The following is a 26541-nucleotide window of genomic DNA, read 5'->3' as shown; positions in this document are numbered from 1 at the left end:
TACACATTTCTTTGAAGATCCCAAAGCATGAATCAGTTGCTTAAATAATCGTTTTATTTATCCCTATAATATCTCTTTTTCCCATTTAATTCCTCTTTGATGAAACAGGAAGACTTTTCCTGACTGCAGAGAGATGAAGCAACATAAATCAGCATTAAGTTATGCCATGTGTCAGAAAAGTAATCCATGTGCAAACACGTGTGCATGCAAGTTTGTACGTAAAGCTTTGCAAACTTACAAGCTGAGATACATCTTTACACAGTGGATGCTCTTGTGTTGATTAACAGTATAAGATGATTAAAGTGCATTGCTTTTTTGTTTATTCAAATGGAGCTGCATAAAAATAGCATGATTTGAATGAGAGGCAGAGCATTAATAACTCACAAAACCCAGTTTAAATAAGACATCATGTGATCTGTTGTGTCTCTTTCCCTAATCCTGCCGTGTACGTCCTTTAAATGTTATTCAATTAGTAATAAAGGTATGATTATAAAAGCCTTGGACTTCGCTACTGTGGCCTTTTCAATAACTGCAAAGCTTATTTTCTGCTCTTCCAAAAGGAAGAGTTTCCTGACCTTTGTCTGGGGCCCTAGCATTCGTGGTTCTTACCAAAGACGCGTTCATCGTTGATGTTCTTGATGCAGAACCAGAGGCCTGCAGGGAAGGTGCAGACAAGGATGTGAAGGTCGAAGAAGAAGGACACCCAGGTGGTGGGCTGGTGCTCGGACACGGAGGCTATAATGGGAATGTGGATCTTAGCGTAGCTGTGGAAGACCAAGAGAGAGGAGAAGTGTAAGTCAAAGAGAGACAGAGAGATCTGCATAAATGTATTTTCAGTCTTGAATGAGTCTGCTCTTTGAGATCAAGAAGCAGAATACATCCTTTCTTTTCTTTTCTTTTCTTTCTACTTGACTCATTTTAAAACACACTACTCTCATGAACCGTGAAGCCGTGAGATGATATTATGACTTAAATGACGAGGCAAATGAGTAGTTTGGCTGACTTCAGTAATACTTGGTCCAGGATGACCTCATTACTCAACTGCACTGCAGCAAAACTTCACTTTTCTTCAAATACTCAGACGCGTGCACAAACACATAAACACTGAGTTTTACAGACGATTCTGCAGGCTGGCAGTTCCCTGTAAGACCAGATCTGGGAGGGGAGGAGGGAGCGCTATCTGTCAAGGGTTTTATGATGGGTAAGAGTGACCGGCTAGCTGGCGATAAAAACCTTCTTTGCAGCCGTGCAGAGGCAGAGCTGGAGCTTGGTTGTCTCAGTTACCCAGAGTTGCATCTTAACAAGGAGGGATCAAATGTGAAGTCACTGACAGCTTGAACTCTGAACTTTAACACTGAGTGCACACAGCATGCGATGTGAGTGAGCACCAGAGGCAAAGTTAGCTTTCATGTGTCCAATTTGAGAGGACGAAGCCAACTGCCGTTATGACTCTAGATAGAGGAGCATTAACAATATCTGTGATTGAAGTGCTCTGTGCTTTTTGAAAATACTCCTCCATCGCTGACGTGACAGTGGTTTGTTTACATAAGGTAAGAAGAGTGTGGATTTGACTGATGCAGGGTGGACAGCGAGAGTCAGTTGGGACATAATGCAACATTATTTAATGACAATTATCTGATGCTTGGATGCTGTTAGGACTCCTTGTAATCCCTTAATCCCGACTGAATCACCTGAGAGTCAAAGTTGAGCTCCTTACCTACTTCAAGGAAAGTCGTGTTGATCCTGAGTTGCAGGAATGATGGCTGGAATTTTTTTTTTTTTAATTTCCTTCTTACTTTTTAAATTCTGTTTTGAACTTTTGAGTAAAATATGTAATTAATTCCTCATTTTTTATTATATTTATTCTTATTATTTGTCAAATCCTGATCAGCTCTTCCTTATTTTAATAATTATTTCAACATTTCTTTATTTATTAAACTATCTATTCATTTCTTGTATTTATCTGATCTTTTTAACTTTAACTGATATTTATTTTTGCTTTATATCACTTATTGATTTTTTTGACTTTACTATATTAATTTTTATTTTAAAGTATTTTTTAGTACAAAAAACACATTACTTTCTAATTTTTCATTATCTTTATTGTTATAATTGTCAAATTCTGATCAGATTTTCCTTATTATAATAATTATTTTAACATCATTTATTTATTGTATTTTTCTGACCTTTTAAACTTTAATTGATTTTTTGTTTTGCTTTCTAAACATATTTATTTTATTAATTTTACTGTTTAGATTTTATTTTATTTTTAATTTTTTTTATGATCACCATCTTCTTTCTTGATTTATTATTTTACCCATTCCTGTTGTTTTCCGTCTCTCTGTTCTTTTGTGAAGCACTTTTGGCTACATGCTTGTATATATTAAAGGTGCTATATAAATAAAGTTGAGTTTAGTGTGTGCTAAATAAAATTTCCTGGCTATAGCTGTCGCAGATGCATGAAAAAGTAGTCATCAAACTTAACTTGCGCACCAAAAAACGCATTTTCCTTTTAGTCTTTTATTGAACAAACACCCTGAGACAGGCTTCATATGAATAAGTTAAACATTGGACTGAAATAAGACTTAAATCAGTGTTGAGAGAAGGTGAAATAAATCTGTGACTGACTCCAACCCCTTCCACTTTCTACCTCACACAGCTGTAAAGGTAAATTTGCGAGGACTGCACATCCTGTAAATCTGAATCTTTATCACTGCTGCACTCCGCTGTTTTAAATCAAACTCTGAAGCACATCATATTTAACTGTGAGGACTTACCCAGTATCCCAGAGGGAGTAGAAGCGTCCACTCCAAGGAGCGATGTACCCTGAAGGTGAAACACACACGACCATATGGACTCAGTATGTATCTACAAGTCTGATTAAACAAACACAGCAGCAGCCTGCGTAAACACACCACTGTGGACCATCACCGATCTGTGAATCCCGTCACACTCCAGCGGGATGCAGAGTTAGTTTGCAACGCTCCTCGTGAATGTATCGATCATATAATTACTCCCTGTTAAGCATGTGCTGCTGTGTGCTGCAAACATGATGAGGGGCTTTAATGAGCTTTGTGACCTGCTGTGCACTCAGCCGGGCAGAGTGATGATAAATGAGGACGAAGAAAGCGAACGCCTGTGTGAGGGAGCCAGAAGGTGCTTCTATCACACACGATGCACAGAGGACAGCTGATTACCGGCAGCTGCTTTGTGTGGAGCATTGTGCTTTAACGCTATGTTATCGATATGTAAACAAGCACAGGTGACAAATGACAGCGTGGTTTGTCAGTATGTTGATCTAGTAAATAAAGATAAAGTTGTATGTAGGCTGTGTCTGATTAAACTGACATATAACCACTCCACCAATGACGAACCAGCACAGGCATGAGGAGGACTGAATGCTAGCTCTGCTAACTGTAGTCAGACTCAGCAAACCAATTAGAAACAGTTTGCCTGCAGATACAGTGATCCTGTGTAAGCTGTGCTAAATAAATTAAGGGCTATTCTGACAGTTTTCTTACTTTAATATAGTTATACTTAAATAGTCCTTCGCAAACGCATAATTTACTTCTCTTTAAAGAAACTACAAAACTACAAACTACAATACCCAGCTGTTAAAAAAAAAAAAAAAGGTATAAGGGTGATCCAACTGCGTTTGGATTAAAACTGTATGATGGGTTTTAATCTACCTTTCTGCACAGTCAGAACCTGCAGCTTAAAAACCAACACGCTTTAGAGCCAGTATGCATATCCAGATTCTTAATTGAGCCACTAAACATTAAAGTTTGTTTTCTTTTCCTCCTGCAGAGAAACGACTCGAGCTGCTTCCAGTTGACTAACTTTTGCAGGAAAGCATGAACACACCTGTGTATGTGAGATAGATGACAGAGAGAAACACCACTCCAGCCGCCACAGAGACCCCCAGGAAGAACAGAGTCTGGAACTCCTGCTTGGTCAGTCTGTCCTTCAGGTACTGCAGGAAGGCGTAGACCTGAAGCAGCACAAACACACCTGCAGGAGTGAAACACAAATGAGACTGAGGTTAAGGATTATAATTTACTCTTTGTTCTTTTTTTGTGTGAATTGTTTCCCAATGCACAGAAAAATGATGCAACAAGATCAACAACTGATGCAAAATCTGTTTGCATTTCACTTCCAGCTGCAGCAACATCTCTGTTTCAGAAGTACAACATTTTAAAGTGCTAAAACCCTCAACTTATTAAGTGTTTGGGAGTCTAGAATGCAAGTTTAATTTCCTCTCTTTCTTTAATCCAGTGTGTAATTTGTGTGTGCACACAGCTCTGCAGTCTAATGTCCTTTCATGGGCATCAGAAGAGCATTTACTCATGCTAAATATGAAAACTGGCACAAGCATCCGCCCTACAAAAACATGGCATTCATCAGTTTTCAGGTTCCTGCAGGTTAAGAACAGCTTCATGAATCTGCCTGAGGTTCTTCTCGGGAACTTTCCTGTGAGATAATTCAAGAAAAATCTCAGGAAGACAAAGATGAAGGAGGCTTAGCGCAGCTGCTCTTTGAGCTATTACAAGGATTTCATAAGGTGCATGATCCAAAATTAACCGATGACATGTTTAACTAGTTCCAGGCATAGACACTGACTGCATGCAATGATATAAAAGTGTTTCAGATATCACTATGCTCTTGGTTTTCAGAGTTTAAGGGATGCTCTGATACATGCATTTTCCAGACACACACCCCAGGGCCACACTTTACTGGTGGTTACTCACCTGCTGCAGCCATGTGTTCACTGGTCCTGATTGGCTGGAAGCCCACGAAGGGGATCTGCATGGACAGGACCAGGCCGATGATGTAGAAGGTGCTGTAGGCTGAAGAGAGACACAAACAAAAAGAGTTAGAGATAAATTATTAGACCGTTTGCTTAATGGACTTCTGGACTAAATACTCAAGAAATCTTAAACACATTACTGGCTATAACTCAAGCAGGGTTGAGTATTATCTCAGCAACATTAAAATAATTATAGAATATTATTGTGCCCACCTATTCTAGGACATCTTTGCATTTAAAAAAACATTTATTTGTGACACATTTTTTAAATAAGCAAGCTCAAAAGTTAGGCTGACATCCACAGACAGAATAGGGAGGTTGCAAAGTACCAACATTACTCTGCTTTGCATCTTTTATGGAGATTTGATAACGCATGTAAAATATAAAATGTTAAGCTTTACAGGATCACATGTTGCAAATATGTCACTCTGCAGGTATAAAACACAAGGTGATGTCCACATAAACACCTTGTGTTTTATACCTGCAGATTGACATATTTGCAACATGTGATCGTTTAAAGATAGGACAGGATGGTAGATCATACACACATTAATTACTTTAAGTCTTATAAGAGTTTGACAAAAATAAATTTAAATCTTAATCATGATCACAGGGATTTTCTTTTTGGTGAATGAACATGTGTTTGACGGCTTCTACTCCCACATCCCCCATAAAACAAAACCTCACAAAGTCCTTGACGCAGCACACAAGAGCAAAACACCTTTTAAGCATAAATCAAGTCTGACAGTCAAAGAACGATTAAGCTTCAGAGTTCAAACCTTTCATGCACTCGGGGAGTCAGCAGCACAGCAAGAAAACAGGCTCACTGCGAACAAACCAACTAAACCTGAGAAGTGCTCCAAACAAGCCCTCAGGGGTCAGAAACACAACGCTTCAATATGAAAACGCTCCTGAACAGAGGCTGCTGATCAAACACTGCAGCTGGAATAAAAGAGCTTGTTCTCTTAAGCAAGCTGCAGAATATTACAAACAGGGAACGTAGCCTGATGTTTACACAAACAACACGTCAGGTTAAAAGTCTTTTAAATAGATACATGAGTTCTCCCACCACAGGTGGGTCAGTATGCTGTAGTACGAGGAAGATGAACACAGAGAGTGTTTGGGCTTCAATGTGTCTGCTGCTATTGGCCCAGATTAAAAGTTGTAAAGGACATTTAGTGTTCTGACTTTCAAGTTTGAGTGTGCTACTGTTTTGCTTCTTTTCTATCTGTTGTAGTAGCTGTGTTTGTAACAGCTTCCTGTCATTGTAGGATTGGATCATAAACTGTCTTAAACATGGATGCAGTTTTTGATGTCACCTTGATCCTGAAGAAGCATTGAGCCACCTAAGGACGCCGACTTCAACTAACTTTAAGCTAAACTAGGAACCAGCAAAGAGGTGGAGTTGAGGCCATAGCCTAGTCGCCTAGCAAACAGTTATATCCAATTACCTGTCAGTCAAATTGGCCACGCCCCCATGCTTAATTACACCCAACTCTTACAGCTGGTTTATACTTCAGCTTTCCTATAAATTAAAGTCGAAAAAGCCCAAAAATGTAACTTAAAAATAAAGTGATGGATGTTTATAAATGAAATCTCCACTTGTGCAGTTGTTATAAGTAAAGCCATGAGGTTTAGAGGCCAGAACTGTGTTTAGAATCTGGCTGTAAACATATTTATCTCAGCTGTAAAAATGAGCGATATAATATGGGCTCTAATGGAGTTTCCTTAGCGTGTGTGAGGAACTGCATCTCAATTTTACCACATGGTCCGGATCCATTCATTGAAACAACTTCTAGTTTCTCACGGCTGTTCAAGTAATCTAATCTTTCAACGACAGTGAAACATGTAGGTGGGAAAAGAGGGTTTCTTTTCTATTCAACAGCTAAAAATCAAATCTGAACGTGGGTTTTTAATGCTTAGATGATTACAGTTTATTAACTGAAAAACTAAAGCAGAGCATTAAACAGAATTTACATAAAGAGACAATTACATCGAGCTATCTCATCTCTGTGCTCACACACGAATCAGCCTCTTCAGTATTGTTCCGTAGTGTGTGTGTGCGTGTGTGTGTGTGTGTGTGCGTGTGCGTGTGCGTGTGCGTGTGTGTGTGTGCGTGTGTGTGTGTGTGTGTCTTGGTTAGGGTGTGGTCTGCCAAATTGTGTCTGGGCATAGAATCAAACCTCAGCCCTCCCCTCTGCCGTGTTCACGAGTAGATTTGATTATGACACACTTGATTATTGGAAAGACACCAAAAGATGTGTCTCACTGTCAAAGCGGGCTTCTGTTCTGTCGAAGCCACGCCAATACTTTCACATCATCCTGCTTCATGAATATCTCATCGCCTTCAGAAGACACCAAAAGGGATTTTTTCAGGATGACTGTTCTGCTATCCAGCCAGCATCAACACATTAAGACACCGCTCCACACCGTGAGATACTGCTCATGACGCCCCACAGAGCAGACGCTTATATTTACATTTACAAACATCAGATCTAAGGCGGCTCCATTTCTGACTCGGGCGCTTTGTTGTCTGTGCTCTGACGATGACAGCAGGAGAGGCAGCGCAGAAATTAAATAAATAATTAAATAAATGCGGACTCTTGTTTCTTAAACTGCTATGTAAAAAGTGACTCTTAACGCTGACTTAATTCCACCTCTCTTTACCTGCCCTGATGCACCACTTTACACTATAGTCACATGTGTTCAAACACAATCAGCCCTGTAATAAAATGCTCCATAATGAAACTTATAATATTCAGACTTTGTTGAAACTGTGTCCAGTCTTGCTTCACTGCTTTAATACATTGTTTCCCTGAGGGCCAAAAAACAACAAACATGGCCGTGCATGCAGAACCACAATTCACAGAGCAAGACACCACAAGCAAAGGCTCTCCTATGTGAGAGTGTTGCAGGTAGTGAGCGTTACATAAAGTGTTAATTATTAGATAATTTTGCTGGTGCATTAAAAAAGATTTTACATTAATCAATAAATAAATAAATGTACTTTAATTTATTATCTTGTTGTTTATACTGGAACTACCGTTCAATTAGGGCTCTATATTACATCAGATAAACTCACAGAATATAACTGACTATGTATCAATCATGCAGTATTTTGGAAATCCGCAGCACAGCTTCGTGAATATGATGGCAACATACGCCTTGAAATATTTGAATTTTATCTGGGTTTTTAGAAGACTGGAAAAAAGAACAGATGTCATCCAGAACTGCATAATATTCCCTCTATTTGTGTTTATTTTATTATTTAAATTTGTGTACCAGTACATTTGCTTATTTGTGCATAAATTAGCAAATGTGTATGATATTTTTCCCTATTAATAATCTGTCAATTTTATTTTTTTGTCTGTTTGTTTTGGGATTGTTTGAATTTATTTTACCCCCTTTTTTATTATTACTTCTATTTTCTTTTTTCTGTTTTCTTTCTTATCATATTGTCATTATTTGTGTGTCTTAACTTAAGTGTTAGTAAAAACTAATACATTTCAAATCAGAAAATAAAAATATGACGACGACATACGCCTTGATATATCTGGCTTTTAATTTGTGTTTTAAAAAAATGGGAAAGGGAACAGATGTCACCAAGAACAGCATAATATTCCTTCTAAATGTCTTCGAATAATATAGTTTAAAAAATGTTGGTAGTCCTCATATCAACAAATGAGAAATGAACAAGTATTGTGTCATTTTAAGGAATAGGATATCAAAACCTATTTACATATTATGTATTTTGATGATCCCAACACTTTCTGTTTGGTCATGCAGAGTACTTCAGGGCCTCCTCATTGATTCCTGGTTACTTATTTTCATGCCAAAATGTGAATTAGCAATGCTGCATGATTTATCTCTGTTCATTCTGCACTGTAAGCATCATCTCTGCTGGAGCTAAATCCAAACTCAAACCCGGTCCTGTCATATCTCTGATCAGCTGGTTAGGTCTTGTTATTGGCAGCACATATCTGCAGTCGATCTGTTATTGGCAGCACAGATCTGCAGTAGATCAGAGCCCTGTGCTGTTGCAGTGAGCGGTACATGGCTGTAGATCTCTAACTGCTGGGTAACACAATGGTGCGAGGAACCAGGAGCCCAGCTGACTTCTGTTCAGAGAGCAGAGCGTCCATGAGGAGTCTCTGTTCTAGGTTTTCTGTCTCTGCCACAGACCAGATGCTGCTTATGAGAAAATGAAATTTCATCTGGATTCCATCTCGGTATTTGTGCTTCATTGCATAGTGAAGACTAAGTGAGTGGGAGTCGGTATGTGACAGCAGATAACAGGCTCGACTCAAACCACAGCACAATAGAACACAGTGATCTGGTACAACTTTGAACTGACTAAACTTTGGTGTCTTCAGAGAGATGCACAGGAGGTGAGGGGAGAGAGCCGTGTGGAGGAGGGGGGAGGGCGGGGGAAGCAGGAGACCGTGGAGGGTATATGGGAAAGTCAGCTTGATGCTAAATTATTCATTTTGCCGATAATCCTGTTGAAGAATGTAGAATCCTCCAGTCACCCCGTGGCATTTCCCGCCTTCTCTCCTCTCAGTCTTCCTCTCTGCTCCTCTTCACACATCACTCCACGGTACAGGTTCTTCTTTCTGATTTTGCATTCAGCTTTCTTATCAAGTTAGTCCTGATATGTCATTATTCCTGCAGCATTGTGGCCTGATATAGTACGTGTGGGTTGTTGTTTGGATCTGAAATAATGGCGCTGTGTTGTGGTGTCAGTCGAGAGCCGTGAGCCCGGGGTCAGGACTGTATTCATGATCAGTGCGGAGAGTTCAGGGTGTGCGACAAGGCGAGCTCTTTGAAGGGAAAAAAGCTTTCATGTCTTTTCTTTCTCTTTTCTCTGTGTTAGCATATCCTCCTTCATTCTCTTTTCTTTTATGACACAGTTCTTTAACCTTCCTGTGGTGGGTTTGAAACAGATTTTTGTCTCTATAGCTGCTCCTGGATAGCATTGATTATCAGTTTAAGGTTTATAAACCGTGAAAATAAGGCAAAGAATAAGGGCTGTCATCATAATTTCACCTCATGATTATCGTGGCCAAAAACATTCATGATGAAGATAATATCAGGAAACAAAACATCCCAAAGCCCCAACATCTCACAACAATACGTCAACTTCATCAATCTGCATTGCACTTCCCAGCCACCGCAGTGGAGCACACAGAACAATGTGATAAAACCCTGTAATGAAGGCTGCAGACAGCTGACATACACAACTGTTTGTATCCCAGTGTAGTCCAATTTAACTGAATGCAAACATGCATGAACGACTGCACTATTACAGGACTAGTTAGGGCAACGCGTTGGAGACGAATGTGAGACGGCTGCTGCCAGTCATTGGTCGCATAATGAGCCGTTAGGATCACTCATGAATCCACTAACCATCACCTCCATACGTCTTGAATCAAAGCAGACCCTCTCTGCTGAACTCAAACTTTCTTTTCCTAAACCTGAAGCTATGACGGCAGCTGATCCTACGCGGTAGAGTCAGTCATCTCTCAATCGAAAGGTCGGCTCCCGCCAGAGCATCCTCGGACAAGACGCTGAAACACAAACTGCTCCAGTTGACAAAGTGAGCAATGTGTGAATATGTATGAATGAAAGTAATCAATACTGATGGCTCTCTGCTATGAAGCCTCTGCCTGAATGGGTGGAAGTGATGAGTAGTGTAAAATAACTTTGAGTGGTCGGAAAGACTGTTTAAAAAAGCTCTTGATTTCCATGAAGTTGAGTGGATGCAAGTGTGCATGAAGGAGGCAGTGTTGCAGATACAGCGGATAGTTTCCAGCCCCAAAGAATGGCCAGTATATATATAATTTAGTTCTGTGATGTTATTTTAACTGCTACACAATACGTCATAAAAGCACACCGTCAGCCGAAGCTCACATGAAACAGAAAAACATTTCCTCCGCTCACTGTATTGGATGATACCCGACATATGAATGTATGAGTCATCATCAGTCAGAGCTATTACCAGTGGTCTCTCATGTACGACGTATTCCATGAGTGTTTCATTTTCATGCTGCGCTTATTTTCTTAAAATAAACCAACATAGATCCACTAGTTTGATTTAAACACTGACTGTGCATGCTTTATTTTTTCTTCCTCCGGTGCCTCCATGTTTGATTTATCAACTTCAGCCTCTCTGTGACCGTCACCTCTGCTGAAATCACTGGCATGATCAAGTAGACTGAACGAGAGTTTGATTTTATCTCTCCACTACCGAAGACTTCATTTCTATTTTTTTATGTTATATTTTTTGGCTTTTTATGCGAGGAAAGGACAGAGGAAGGAGCAGGAAACAGGGAGAGAGTGAGGAGAGACATGTTGGAAAGGGGCCACAGGATGGAATGAAACCCAAGCAACCAGCTAGAGGACTAAAGCCTCAGCACATGTGGTACAGAACTTGCCCACTAGGCCAAACTGGTGCCCCCAAAGATCCTGAAAGTGACACACTGAATAACCACTGAGCACTGTTGTAATATTAAGGCATCTCTTTATGTTCTTGAATAAATGTGAGCCTTGAGTGTTTATGTTTGTGTACCATAGACTGTATAATAAATGGACGTAGTATACGTGACGTCATCCATCTGTTCCTGAAGCCCTGTTTTGAAGGCAATACTCGGTAAGTGCCATATTGGAAATGTTGAACTCAACTTAACTCCGCTCTAGCTAGTGTGAGGTAAAGAGGCGGGCCTTTAGCCCCCTCGCTTACAGCTACAGGGTGCCCGCCTGTAAATCAAGTCAGTCATGCCCTTATTTGGGCAAAACTCGTAAGTTTAATATCTTCAAAATTAACAAGTTACAAAAAATTTCCCCATCGTATAGTGTGTGCTGATAGAGAAAGGAGCTATTCAGACCGAAACTGTTTTTTGGAACCAGGCTGTAAACATGTTTATTTCTGCTGTAAAGATTGTCTTCTTTAAATGGTTGTTTATTTGGTTTCCTGTGTTTCTGCAGCCAGCCTCAAGTGGAAGCTCGATGAACTGCAGTTTTTAGCACTTCAGCATGGGTTGCTTATTGTAAGACCAGAGGTTGCTGCTTGGTGTGTACGTGTGTGTGCTGTATCTCACCTATGTAAACTCTCCTGCTGAAGCGTTGCATGAGCAGCAGGACGAACACATGAAGGGGGATAAGGTTGATGATGAACACGTAACCGCCCCAAGCTGAAACCTGTGAAAAACAAAACATGAAAATGTATATCAAGAGAGCATTTTCTTATCACTGTGAGTTAAAGCTTTTTAATAGAAGTCATTACAGGAGGGGTGTAACAATCCAAATAACACGAGCACCTGCACTGTGAGCTCGCAGACACATCCACTGTTGGTTAACTGCTTTTTATTATAATGGGAATGTGATCTCTGCTGAGCCTGTGCGATGCTTTCAACTGCAGTGGATAATCAGTACTGTAACAAGCCCATGAGTCCTTGTAGTCTTATTCACACACAAACACAGTGAGACACACACAAAGACACACAGTAATATGGTAGCAATAAGAGGGGGGGGGGGGGGGGGGGGGGGGGGGTGCAGAGCTACACAGCCCACCTGAGAGCTGTGAAATCATTATGAGCTTCGGCGTTAACACTGCCGCTCAGATTATGTTCTAAACCCCTGAAGGCACACACACATCCGCACACATAGATGTACACACAGGTCTACAGATGTTTCACATACAAACACATTGACTAACTCATTGGACCTCATTCACACAAATACGTACTTAAACTGTGCGTGCGCACATTTGAAACACAAATCTGGGATTCCTCAATACATTCTTACTTTAATTTGTTCTTACACTGCGAACAAAAATATAACTTCCTCAGACCATGCGTACGCACAAATGATGACGACCAACTTTCTCAGAAAATGTAAACATATACTCTTAAATAAATGCATGACATATTTAAACTACTTTCAGTAAAGAAAAAAGCCAGATGATTGTCATATAGGCATCTGGCAAAAAGAAAGGCAGAAAACAAATCACATTTTCTATTTTCAAGGTTTTATTTCAGGTTTAGCTACTACTATTATAATGGGTAAAAATGTACTATTTTAGACAACTTAAAAAAAAATTAAAAAATCTGGAAGACATTGCACGATCCGCCAACGTCCATGCCCACACGCATGCTGGAGTAGAGCGCACATTTGGGCTGCTGAAGGCTGGTTGGATGTGTTTTGGCACAGTTGGTGGTAAGTTACTCTACGCCCCTGAGAAAGTGTGAAAGATAATTGTGGCGTGCCGTGTTCATTAAATTAAATGAATTACCATTAGGCGACGGTTGAATATCATCACTTTATCCCTTATTTTGGAAACATATTCCTGATATGGAGGTGTTTCCAATAATCGCAGGCATTATTTAATCCTGAGCTGTCAGATGAGGCGGTCCTTTTGCGTCCACTTAAATATCAAACTTTTTTTTTTTTTAGTCACAGTGACTCCTGCTGATACACTTTGGAAAAGTGTTTGTTTTCTTTTCCTCAACCTCCGCAACAATCACCTTCAAATCCAGCGTCTTGATGCACCGAACAGATGTCCTTATATGGATGAATTGGGGCGTGGTAGTATGCTGATTGCAGGCTGCGGGCACGCGCCTGTTGATTTAGAATGATTCTGATTCACTAATATACGCAAGGTGGTGAGAGCAAAATTGGCTGGTACGCAAGTGTCATGAATCCGACGGTGATTTTGCATAAGAACATTTCTACGCATTTATTAGTGAATGAGGCCCATTGTCTCCCAGTGTCCTGAACTCCTGGGTCACGAGCAGCTGCAGAGACAAGGCTCTGCTGGTGACAGCGTGAGCGGTTTGATTCATCAGACATGTCGGATGTTGGTGGGGCGAGGGCAGAGTTCCCCAGAAAGACGTGTTTTTGTGTGATGACAGCTTTCTGTGTTTTGAGGCAAACAAACTTTGATGAACTTCCACAGATGCTCGGTGTCAGCTTGTCTGCAGAGGAGCTTTGGGTGGCACGGTGGTGACATTTAGAGGCTTCTGTGTGTCAGTGTGAGTGTATGGTTCTGATTCTGAGTGTGTGAATTGAACTGTTCCCCTCTCTCTCCTCTGTCTGCCTGTCACTTACTTTAACACTTCCTGTCTAATTAAAGTTACTAACCATAGACCTTTCTGGAGTCCCTGAGCTCCCTTGTCCCGTAGATTCCTCTGGATCTCTGCTGCTGTGGACGTGCCAGACTCCAGCTGCTACAACTACTACTATCCGTCTCACCACTATCATCCCTCTCTCTAACACGGTTTCAGCAGATGTGTGTCTAACATGAGTCTGGTCCTGCTGGAGGTTTCTGCCTGTTAAAGGAAGTTTGTCCTTGCCACTGTAACTTGCTAAATGCTGCAAAGTGCTCTGCTCATGGTGGATTAAGATGAGATCAGACTGAGTCCTGTCTGTAAGATAGGACTGGATCTTATCCGGTCTGAATGTTTGGTCTTTGTTAATAGTAGAACATAGAGTAGAGACACACACACACGCACTGTTTGGAAAGAGTTTTCAGAGAACATTTGTTGTGATTTGGCGCATTTTAGATAAGTGGTATGAGGCGTCTCTCTCTGATAACCTGCAGCAGAGTAAGTTCTTGTATTGTGTGTCTCACCATGTAGAAGTAGGAAAGGCAGCATCCAATGGTCCAGAAGACTGATCCGGTCTTCACTGACTTCACCTGCAGTTCACAAAGAGAAACAGAATTAAAAACAAACACGTACAGTCAAATCTACTTCACGGACGACCACTGAGCTGCTGATTCTTTCCTGAAGTATTTGCTCTGTGGCTTCTTCCCCAAGAGGACCTTCTGAATTATTCATCATGTTTCCCTCTTTAATGACCTGAACTAAACACAGCAGCGTGTCCTACACATCTTTACCTTCCCCACAGCAGAACACGTGAGCCGCTAACGATGGCCCCAAAAAGGCTAACGAGCTCCGATTGCTGTTGGCTTGATAAAACAGAGTAAATAGAGGAGCTGAGCAAATGAATGAAAGTGTTAATGAAGGGTTGCTTTTCTTTTTAATTTAGACGATCAAAAAAACGTGCAACTTTCCTGTCAGAGCACATCCCGTCATGTTAGAGCTTTACATCCCCTGTGTCTACGTTTGTGTTTGACTTATTCAGGATTACTTTGAACATTTATGATCTAGAGCATCTTTACCCGGGCGGGGATATTCCCTATGTATCCATACCTCCAATTAGCAGCGACTTCAGGGCCTTGTACTGGATAGTAGATCACTGCTTTTAATCTCAAAGGTGAGCACGAGATGTCATGGTGAATTACGTTCACCAGGAATAACATCAGCCCGTATAGCCACACACACAAACCGCAGAGGATCAGGACGATGCATAAATGAGGAGCGGCAGATAAAGATGCTTACATGTGTGGTTAGAAGAAAAATAGGTGACCTAAAAATAAAAGATGGCAACTCTACAATGGCTGACAACTTAGTCTCAGTTTTAAGGACTTAAGTGCGTAAAAAAGAGGTGAAGTTTGACATCTTTTGGGACTGAGGCATCGCACGACCGAAGCTTACGATGTCCGTTCTCACACTGTACGAGTTAAATAAAGAAGTAGCTTGGACAATTGAAAACTCCACACAAGGAAGCTGGAGTTGAAGACTTCAACAACTATCACCTTTCTGATGGATGAACGTAAAGATGGGAGAACTGTGTTTTACTATTGAGACAGTGGGCTTTGAGATGGTGAGCTTTTGTTTTCCTTGACTCCCTTGGTCATGGTACTGCCCTCGATGAGGTCGCCAGTTAACAGGGTTGCTATTTAAACCAAAACACCAGCCGATCTCTGCAACGGCTTTTTGAGTTAATAAGGATTTTAAAGCCGTGTTGAAACGTCTTTGCTACTCGCGCTAATCTGCTCTCACGTGTTGATTCAGTGAATCCATCTGTGATGAAATATAGCACCATCTAAAACAGGGCAAGCTGAGTCTCTTCCATGCTAACAAGCTAACTGTTGTATTGCTCATAATGATACCTGCCTGTCAGTCTGCTTCTATGGTGTCTTCTGTGATCAATGACCTTTGTCTTTGTTTTACTGCCCTCTAATGGTCTGGTGGTGTAGTGCATTTACTTTTTATTTCCTCCATACGTCACTGGCCTGATTTGTACAATCTACCTGGGACTTCAGCCCGCGGTCAAAACCCAGACAACAACGGGGGCAAAGGAACCTTTTAGTTCCGGGGAAAGTAGTTCAGGGGGCTAAAAGACCCCGAAACTCTTGGTCGAAATGCACAGATACATAAATCCACATGAAGCAATCGTGCGGCTCAAAAATCGGGTCAGAATCAGCCTCAATATACCTGGCCTAACAGGATGTCTCATGTCTTCCTTCCAGCTTTACCAGTTCAGTTTTTCAGCACCACACCAAACTCCCCAACTCTCCATGAGTCTAATGTTTTATCCAAAAGTACATGTTGTGTCGACAGGAGAGCTGAACTTTCCAAGCCTTGTACTTTCTTACCGTTTTGAGTCATCACTGTGCTTTCAACCACGTCTTTTAACTAATCAAATGTTTCTCCTAGTATTTAAAGTGCTACGTCTGATTGTTTGGGACTCCTTTGCAGGTGAAAACCTTCTCCAAAAAACATTTCATTCTACAGAAAGGTGCGACCGCATAACTGCTGCGTTAAACAAAAATGCTGTTTCTTTCAAAAACTGATTTTCTTGCCCTGAGGGGAAACAAAAACAAACCGTCTGTCTGAACCACTATCTCCTAAAGAATGCTGCTTGGCAAACATGGCAGCAAACAGTTTCCTTATAACACATTCAGAGGACACAACATAAGGTTTTATTGTGCCCCTGACAAACAAGTGTTCAGATTTATTTAAGCTCTGGGTCGCCTCTTAATAAAAGTGTTTGGTTTGTTGAGCAGATAAAGGCTCCTCTGTGCTGACATGTCAGTCTGTAGGTTCTATATCAGCTTAGGGTATCATGAAAAAAGACTCACAAATGATTAAGGAGAGAACAAATAATCATGTGATTAATTAAAGATCAAGATATCAAGTAAACTGAGTATTTTTCTGCAGTCTGTGTAGAATAAAACGTGCACAGACATACCCAGAGATAGTATGTGAACTGCAGGGCAAAAATAGCGATTCCCTCGTTGTCGAAGGAGCCGGCAACGGAGCGGGAGATGTAACCGGGGACTATGGCGATGAAACAGGCAGCGAGAAGCCCCGCCCCCTGGTTCCACAGCTCCTTGGTGAGCAGAAACGTGGAGATGGAGGTCAGGCCACTGAACACGGGAGCCAGGAACACGCAGACGTCCCGGATGTGGACGCTGATGTGCAGAAGGTTCAGCACATAGTGTATGAGGCCGGCTGTGACCATCAGGCCTGGGTACACCTGGAGGAGAGGGAGAGAAGAGGAGTTAGTCAGGCAGGCCACAGTCATCTAGTTTTTTTTAAAGATTGTAGAGTCTGAACAGCAAAGAAACAGAGATCTTTAGGCCCAAAAGAAGAAAGCAGGATCTTTAAACAACAATCAATCGCTGCTCCAATCCATATCTACACTCCTCATCCTGCAGAATGCTCCCGTTGACTTTCTGAACAATCAAATCAACAGCTGTTTGTTAGCTTTGTAATGCACCTTTACTCATCTGCATCACTCTGAAAGTCAAAGTTCTGATGAAAGCAGATGAAGCGGTGTATAAACAGAGTCAAAGAGGTCCAAAACAAATCCTCAGTGAGAGGAATGTAAAGTGAAACGGGGACGTTTGTTTACACTCGGGTTCTTAGAGTGTTAATATTTCATGATGCACGAGTTGAAAGTCAGATAGATTGCATGGCACATTTGTTTTGACGAGTTTGTTAAAACACTTCCAAACATCACTCTGGAGCCCGCCGGCCTCCGCTCACGTCACCTTTTATCAGAGTGATGTCTGATGGGGAGCGTGGAACGCCATCTGTCGCTGCACAGAACTTTGAATTCTGCTCCTCAGATTGAACTTCTCTAATTAGATGAGGTTGACTTTCACATGTATTCATCATGAAACGTGATGCTTGAGGCGTTGATGCTCCGATTTGGACACAATTTCAATAGAAGAGCTCCATGCAGAACATTTGACCCACGTGTATAAAATCAATTAACTCTTGTACACCAGAGATCAACGAGAGGGGACCCTGATTTACATGAAAGGAAGTCTGTTACAGAGGCACAACAAGGTGTTCTAAAACTCAAACGACAGACGGATAAAAGGGATTAAAACCAATTAAACACAAACAAAAAGACCATTAACGTGAAAAATAAAACATGCCCAAAAATGTCCCAAATATTTCAGCTCAATAATTTTACTGGAAAAATAGGACTGAACAATCCTTTCATTTTAACGGTTACAAACAGAGGTTGAGAGTTTTAAATCAGATTTTGTCCAAAAGGTAAAAATGCGCTCACATGAATAAGATGCACTTTTAAAACCTTTCATGTCATCAAAAGCCTGGTTTGTACTTCTGCATCAATGCTGCGATATGCAACTATAAGTGCAAACAACACAGACTACAAGCCCTGTGATTGGTCGACACAGCAGCATCATATATTCTGCATTTACAACATTTCTGGACGGCCATGAATTGAACGTACATCGACTGTACTGTCCATCTCCTCCTCCTCCGACTCGTCTCTGTTTGTCTTTGTAGTAATGGCTGTGTCGCCATACCTTCCAGAAAAGGTAGCGGGACCGTACACAGACAATCTGACTAGCATGGAAACCATAATGCCCACATTCAAAGCTTGATCCGTAAGGCAACGGGACTGGTAGAAATTCTTGAAGTTTGAACATTTTCAAGAATTTCTACCAGTCCAGTTGCCTTACGGATCAAGCTTTGATTTACCATGACCGGGATGACTGAGAACCGTCACAGACATCAAGCGGCGTTTAGGCAGAGTATTGCAGAGCGACGCGGACACAACGACGCAGAAGTATGTTGTGTTGATGACTGCGTCTGCGACCTTGGCGTAAAGTCAAAGCAGAAGTATAAACCAGGCTTAAGAAGTTGGCTTCATCTTGTGCAACAGTGCAACCATTACATACTGGTATAAAATGCAGAGAGCTTTTTCATTCTGTCACCATATGTTACCCAGAAGATGGTAAAGAGTGACTGCTTGGCTGCATAAAGCATGGTGGAAACAAAAGTGAAGCTGACCAGTCTGACAGCACCTCCTAAACAGCTTTTACCCTTCATTAGGTCATAATGGTGCATTTTAAGAGGGCGGTGGTTTACTGCTTGTGGAGGAGCAGTTTGATAGAAAAACTTTATGTTTAAGTTTATTTATGTCCATCCAAATAATGTTTAAATATCAAAAATTAATTAAAAAAAAACAAAAAAATAAATTGACACAAAAATAAAAACAATAGTTGATATTAATAAAATATACTAAAGTAACAAGGAATATAAATTCAGTTATAACAATGAAATCTAAACGTAGAAAATATGAATATGAAGTTTATGGTTGAGCAAGATTCTTTACAACTATATTAACACCATAGCGATAATATTACCATTAAAGACACATTTATATTAGAATAAGATTCTTCAATTCAAATAAACAAGTGATTATAGGAGGCGGACAGCGTTAGTCTATATGACTTGGTTGCAGGTAGTGAGTCCGTCCGTAACAACTACCGGCACTAAAGCTATTTAGCTCAACTACTGAAAAAAACAGATTGTACTAGAAAGAGCTTCACAGCTGCACAGAAACTGCACATTGTTTACTTTGTTGAAACCTTATACCTTGTGGGAGAGCCTTAATAAATATATGAAACCTGTATTCCAGACTTTAGGGTAATGCAAGTTGTTCTAGGAATCAGAGAAATAAGTTCCTAAATAATTCCTGCAGAGTAACGAAAAGCAGTCCGTCCAAGTTCCAACATAACAAGAGGGAAATTTTAATAGTGAACCATTAATCAGGAAGTCTGCAAAATCCTCCAGATCGCTTCAACTGCTCAACCTCCAATGTGGCAGGTGTACTCAAGTATTAGCTGTAGCTGCATTGGCTCCAAGATTTCAAACTGATCATCCAATAGGAGGTTATAGTAGCATTTTTTCTGTTTGTGCAATAACAAGGGGAGCATAGATCACATGACGATATGCAGAGAGAGGAACACAGCTACAGTAACAGCAACAGTGAAAAAGGGAAGCTGTAACTCTTTTATAAAATGATCAATCTCCCTCTAATGTAATCCAGAGTCAGAACAGTCCTGGTCTTCAGACGTCTATATGTCTATATGTCAAGATGTCTTGAAGCATTAGGACTGGAGTTCACATGCCCATCCCTAATGGAAGGATCTCACAGAGGGAGATAAGCGTTCAGAGATGAGCTGCAGCGTAATGACGTGTTAAAAGTGACCCCGGTCCGTCCGTCTGTCCTTCAGCCGCTATGAAGACAGATCTACTCTCTGCATCGTGTGAGTGCTCCCCGTCTCCCCCAGGAGCCTTTTAACCACCCAGCCATGCTTACAAAGTGTGAGTGTGTGCCTCTGTGTGTGCGTGTGCGTGTGTGTGCGTGCCTCTGTGTGTGCGTGTGCGTGTGTGTGTGCGTGTGCGTGTGTGTGTGTGTGTGTGTGTGTGTGTGTGTGTGTGTGTGTGTGCATGCGGGCATCTGTGAGTGTGTCTGTGTGTGAGACAAAGTTGAGAGTGAGTTTAAGATGATGATTTATCACAGTAATGCAACTCTTGAGAAATAAGGACAAAGAAAGGATGAGACTGTGAAAGAGTACAGTCCCTCCCCGGCTTCCCAAGTGGAACACACACACACACACACACGCACACACACGCACGCACACACGCACACACGCACAGATGTTGCACTAAAAGCACTCACCGTTCCCCCGACTATCCTACCCAAAGGGTACCAGGCTCTTTCATCGAACCAGTTAAGGAACTCGTAGAAGCCATTGGTGGTGAGGTGGTGAGTCGACCTGTAGTTGAACCTGCACCAAAAAGAGGAACAGAGGGAGAGAGAGAGAGAGAGGCTGTTAGACATCGCACAAACATCAACTAAACAGAGCGGCGTCAGAGTTCAATTTAAAAATAACTTTAACCAAACATATCGACAGGTTTCTTCACTGATAAGTTTTTCTTTTTAACTCAATTTGGTCTCAAAGCAACACTTTGGATTTCAATCTGATCACTTTCCTTTCAAACAGTCATCGTGTGCATTATTATATCTTATCTTACGTTATTATATGTTATTTTATATTTTTATTTTAATCAATCTTATGTTTTTTTATTTGTATTTTATTTTTCTTGTTTTAATCTGATTTTATTGAATTGATTTCATGGTGACCATTTTATTACATTTTTATTTTAAATATTTAATTTTACTTTCCGTTATTTTCTCTCCATCAGTTCTTTGTGAAGCACTTGAATCTATGAACGGTACTATATAAATTGAGTTGTGGTTTTACAGAATAAGACCACTCCCTCAGTGTTAATCTGTTTGCTCACGACATTTAAAGACATGCACATAATCAATAACACTCTGACACCTTGGAAGACCAGCATGGCTGTCCTGTAAGTCCCCTGAGAGATTAAAAGTAACCCCTATGGGTATAGTATGAGGCCAACATGCTGCAGGGAGACTGGTCAGCTTTCAAGGGGCAGCTCTACAATCAAATCACCAGACATCGGTCAAATAGATGAGATAATTCAAAATAATGCTGTTTAACCTGTAAACACTGGAAGAACCCTGATTAACATGCATCCTATGAGTAAATATGACACTCCTGTCGACTTATAAGGGAAAAAATAAGGAATCATCATCTGAAGCTTTGAACAAAACAGAAAAATCCAATTATACGTATGAAACTCTGGTGCAGCTCGACGTGTGCGACCGTGTCTGAACTGCCCAATGCATGAGTAACCTTAAACTTCATGTTTACTTATTATTGTTCATCTTTAACCGTCTGTCAGTGTGAACACAAACAAACCTCTGTGAATAGTAGGGGGTTGGAGAAAGGCTGACATGTAACGAGCTTCAACTTTGAGCTCTAAACAGAGTTTAAAAAGTTGCAGAACTAAAAAGAGACGACAACAAAGGAAAGTTCAGAGTCTACAGTCACAAATTATGATTATGTCACAACAAAGTCACGGCATGGAGTGGTTTCAAAGAGGCAATGCCATCTAAAGAGGTACACTGATGAAATAACATCAACAAGAGGACCTGAAGAAAAACTTCCACCAGCAGACTGAGACTGAAGTTAAACAGACATGAAAAGAGGAGAGACGCAGAGGAGCACTGACGCCACAGAGAGCAAGCGTCTGCAGGCTCAGAGTACTGTGGATGTGACACCAAGAGGGGTGTTATATTTGTGTGAATGCACAAGGTCTTTAATCATTATTGAAAATGAGAACGTAAAGAGAAAAAAGAAGCCGAAATATCCCACCAAATGTAGAGCAAAAAGAGAGAAAGTTAGAGTAGAGCCGAGCACACTGCGTGTTTAAGATAAGCAGACTTCAGGGCTGAAACTGAGCAGAGAGAGGAAGAGCATGCTGATTCACAGCGGGGGTAAATACAATATTACCCATTTAAGCTGCCGGGCAGTGAGAGGAGGGTTTCTGGCTTTAGCTAGTTTAAGTCTGATAATAAAGGAAAATGACCAATCGCACATGAGCAGTTCAATATGTGGACACTTGTTGGAATTGAATATAAGAAAAATCCTGCGATGCCTCAACCTGTGCATGTTACCATTTCTCTTAAAAGGTACAGTACGTTGTATAAAGTGTCATTTAGAAGAACAGACTCAGCAGAAATTGATTGAAATATGTTTAAATATACATCTAATCTTAAAAATGATTTGGTTTTTGAAGAATGAGACTTTATAAGGAGCAGGTCCTCTTCTACTGGAGGTCGGCAGTTTTCTACAGTAGCACAAACTGGATAAAAAGTGGACAAGTGGCCGTGCAAAATGCAGGCGCACAAGAAGAAAAGTGTTGCAGTGTTGTGTATCAAAGACTTTGAACTTCTAAAAATTTTCAATGGTAAAACTAGACAAATGGAGGATCATACTTAGCAAGCATTACAGCAGCTTCTTGTCCTCAAAGGCCAGCATCACTTTTGGGAGAGAATCTACACGTCAGTAGAAATACCCATGTCTGCACACTGTACCTTTAAATAAATGAAATGTGGATGAAGGGTTTCTAAAACTGTGACACCAAATTGTTGATGCTATCAAAGCCAGGAGGAATATTTTAGGGCTTTCAAACTAGTTTTAAAAAAATCCACCATGGTTGCCTTCTGGTACAAAATGCCATCTCGTAAAACAACGTTCTGAACATTTGTCCAAATCAGATGGTGGAAAATACCAAATAGAGCGCCGCACTGAAATGACTTTCCTGTGACTTTATGTGAGCGAATAACGTGTTCCTGTTTGGCTCATGATGGGATGGCACCTGAGTACATAAGTTGGCCATGCATTGGGGATCCCTATTTAGCTTCAGTCAGGCGATGTTGAGGTGCTGACATTAAAAAATGTGTAGAATGTATAGAACTTTGTAGTAGTCGTTTACAGCGCCACCACCAGGCTGACTTGGACGATAACTTCTCAAAAACATCTGAGCATCAGTTCCAGTTATGGTGCCAAGGTTAGTTTCTCTAATCTCAAACTGATGGAGCATTGGGAGAAGGCTTTAAAGCAGATTATGAATCATTTGAAACCATCAGATCTTCAACAGACAAGAGTTGATTTCAGTGTAAGTTATCTAAACAGGTAAAGAAGTCGGTGATCTTCTAAAGAACAGTGGATATGATGTCGCAGATTTATGACAAACAAAACACAGACTTCAATCTTTTACTTCAGACTCAAATACCAGCGCAGCACACTCACGGTTTCATTGACATTTTCTTTCAGGCACGTAACACAAATTAAGAATAGAAATCACCAGAGGGAGTCTCTCCAGTGGCTCAGTTTGCCCTTTCTTCTCGACACTCTACCTTCACATTCCCATTCATCTCTCCTCTCTGCTATCGTTCTTAGGTTGTTTACAGAGACCTAAATAGAGAAACAATTCAACTGCTGCATTGTCTGAGATAAGACAGGGCTGCTAGATTTAGTGCTTTTATTGTAAAAATTCTACATATAGCTCCCGGCCTTTGGACAGAGAGTGCCGATATACAACAGTCGGCCTGCTCGTCCCCTGAGGTCCCGCTCAAGAATTAAAGTGCTGGATAGAAACTGTCCCTCCACGAAAAACAGGAACTTGATGGAGGGATTGCAGTATAAAGCTGGCTCAGCCCCCTTAGGAGTGAGGGCTAGATTGAGAGTGTGTGCTCGGTTGTCCGGGCTCGCTCTTGAAGCTCAGTCATTTGATGGGAAAAGAAGGGAGACGGGGAAAAGTGCATGCAGACACAGCAACACACACAACTAACAAAAAGGCAATCCATTAAGTCTATGGTGCTCAGATTCCTGCCTGGATTCTTCTTTTCCTCTTACATTCAGAGTCCCAGACCGCCTGCAAGATCCATGCTTGACTCTCTGGATGAGAGGCTCTGCAATGATTCCAGTCTGGGTTTCAGGAGAAGCAATAACCTTGTCTCCTCTATCAGATCTGGGCTCATTAAAACAGAGGTTGTGTTAGGCGAACCCGGCTAGACAAAGACAGAAAATCAGCTTTCTCTGGCACACATTTTCATCCAGAGTGTGCATTCATTAAATTAGTGCTTGCTTGGATTCATAATTGGTACTAGAGATGTTAAAATCAGGGAGCACTTATCCAGTTCAAGTGACAGGCTTTCTTCTTGTGTATTATAGACACAAAACTATCAACCATGATTACTGGGCCTTCAAGGTAAGGGAAGAAGGGAGTGTTTCAATCTAGATATCTCTAAATTACACACACTGCACCTTTAAAGCAGTAAGTAAAGCCGGCAAGTCGGCAGAGCTCACAGTTCTTCTCTAAATGGAAATTGGCTTTTGCAGAATAGCTGAATCCTGCAAAACTGATTTGCAGAATCAAGGTTTTATATGTTCAAAGGGTTTTTCTACAAATTAGAATCTTAGCTGGAGCTTTAATTTCCTGCTTCATGGCACCCTAATCAAGGTTTGTGACTTCAATACAGTAACAGAAACTTTTGAGAGAGGAGATGGTTTTTGTTCCGGTCTCAGAGCTCAGAGGGCAGGTGATGTTCGGGTTAAAGAGTTCCCTAGTTTCAGTAGGAAGGTAACAGGAGAGGCTTTTTGTGAAGTAGAGGGAGACCAGGCAGCACATCTCAGTGATGATCATGATGCCAGAGTTTCAGACTTGAGGCATGACCGGTAAAATCGAACAATACTAGCATTTGTCAAACTATGAATTAGAGGACTTTGCGTTCTGTCAGGGATTTGTGAAAGCTTCAAGTGTTACATCGGACTTCCACCAGATCCGTATCCGACAGAGGTTTTCCCACGGTAATTACTGAATCAAGGATTCTCCTCCTCCTCTCTTTATCCATGTTGCCTTTATGGTCCTCTGAAAACCTCTGACCTGTTGACTCCGGGCCTGGCTCTGCTCATCGTGACAGTTTGTTGTTGTAGTTAATTGAAAAACGATCTGGTGATAACACAGAGTGTTTTATTCTGAAAATTAACCCGATGTTTTCATTTTGTTTTGGTGCCTGACTTCCTGTCCCGCTTCATCTGCTCTGTTGAGATTAATGCGTCGTGCTCCGACACCCTGCAAAAATAGAAGTCCGGATCAGATACGCAGCTGGAACGCAACGGAGCAGATCCAGTGGAAGTTAACTCATTGAATAGAATAGAAACAGATCCGGAGCTGTGACAGATCAGAGATACGGACCAGACAGAGTCAAACAAAGCGCAGAACCATGCACACAAACAAAATCTGTCACGTTTGCAGAGTTGTGGATTCCTTAAAGTAAGTTCAATAGAGTCTAACGGCTGCAAAACACTCACTCTCTCTTCTGTTCTTCTTTAATTCAATTGACCACTGTTGCTCTCTTGCTCGCTGCTACTTCAGATTGAAAAAAAAATCCCATCTTTTTTTTCAGTGCTTTTTGATACTCCTGAATGTAACAATAACAGAAGCTGTATTAATCTAAAACACATAGGATTGAAATATATCAAAAAATCTGTGAGTTGGGACGATGTGTGCAAAAAGAAAAGACTGATCTTCATTCCAGATGGATAAAAACCAAAGCTCCTCTAAGCTCCCATCGCTCACAGTAACACTAGAGCTCTCTTCAGACTCAAACAAAATGTCAAAAAGGTGCTCAGCACAAGGAGTTTGTTCCCAAACAGGCCCTTCAGGCATGTAAAGTTGTGCAGATATTCAAGGTCTGACCTCAGCAAAACCTTTCTCTGCTTCAAAGTTTTCTAAATCCTGTGACAAATAAAAGTAGCAGCACAACTTATTTATCCCAGCGTTTCAAATCGAGGCGTGTGTGTGTGTGAAGCAGCATAATGCGCGTGACAGAACAGGTAACACTACATACATCTTTTCATTAAGGTCCTTAAAACTCCACACTGCCCTGCCTCTTGGATCAGCCCAAAACAGCCCAATTAAAGCTTCCTCCTGGTGTTGGGAACAACGTTTAGGGAGGTTCAGAGCTCTGTAATGCTCACCAGGGACTGCAAACGTTGTTCTCCTCCTGTCAGGCCTGGAATATAAACTGATACAACAATTATGTAAGACGTATAGCCGAAGCCTGATGCATTATTCACCCTTAACTAATAGATTTAGTGGGCAGAGTGGAATATATTT

General features: G+C 41.0%; 1 protein-coding gene across 1 annotated transcript in view; it reads right to left on the bottom strand.

Annotated features, from left to right (window-relative positions):
• Positions 1 to 26541, bottom strand: part of stt3b (STT3 oligosaccharyltransferase complex catalytic subunit B) — a 72706-nt gene that overhangs the window by 13384 nt on the left and 32781 nt on the right. The window contains exons 2-9 of the mRNA XM_034696885.1: positions 20666 to 20774; positions 16904 to 17191; positions 14436 to 14501; positions 11905 to 12004; positions 4749 to 4847; positions 3865 to 4011; positions 2778 to 2826; positions 610 to 764 (exon numbers count right to left, since the gene is read on the bottom strand). Coding sequence (XP_034552776.1) covers positions 610 to 764; positions 2778 to 2826; positions 3865 to 4011; positions 4749 to 4847; positions 11905 to 12004; positions 14436 to 14501; positions 16904 to 17191; positions 20666 to 20774 — 1013 coding nt within the window. The remainder of the gene's footprint in view (positions 1 to 609; positions 765 to 2777; positions 2827 to 3864; positions 4012 to 4748; positions 4848 to 11904; positions 12005 to 14435; positions 14502 to 16903; positions 17192 to 20665; positions 20775 to 26541) is intronic.

The sequence above is a fragment of the Notolabrus celidotus genome, chromosome 12 (genome assembly GCF_009762535.1).
Source record: "Notolabrus celidotus isolate fNotCel1 chromosome 12, fNotCel1.pri, whole genome shotgun sequence".
Classification (NCBI taxonomy): domain Eukaryota; kingdom Metazoa; phylum Chordata; class Actinopteri; order Labriformes; family Labridae; genus Notolabrus; species Notolabrus celidotus.
The sequence above is the reverse complement of the archived record's forward strand: the minus strand, read 5'-3'. Positions and strand labels throughout refer to the sequence as shown.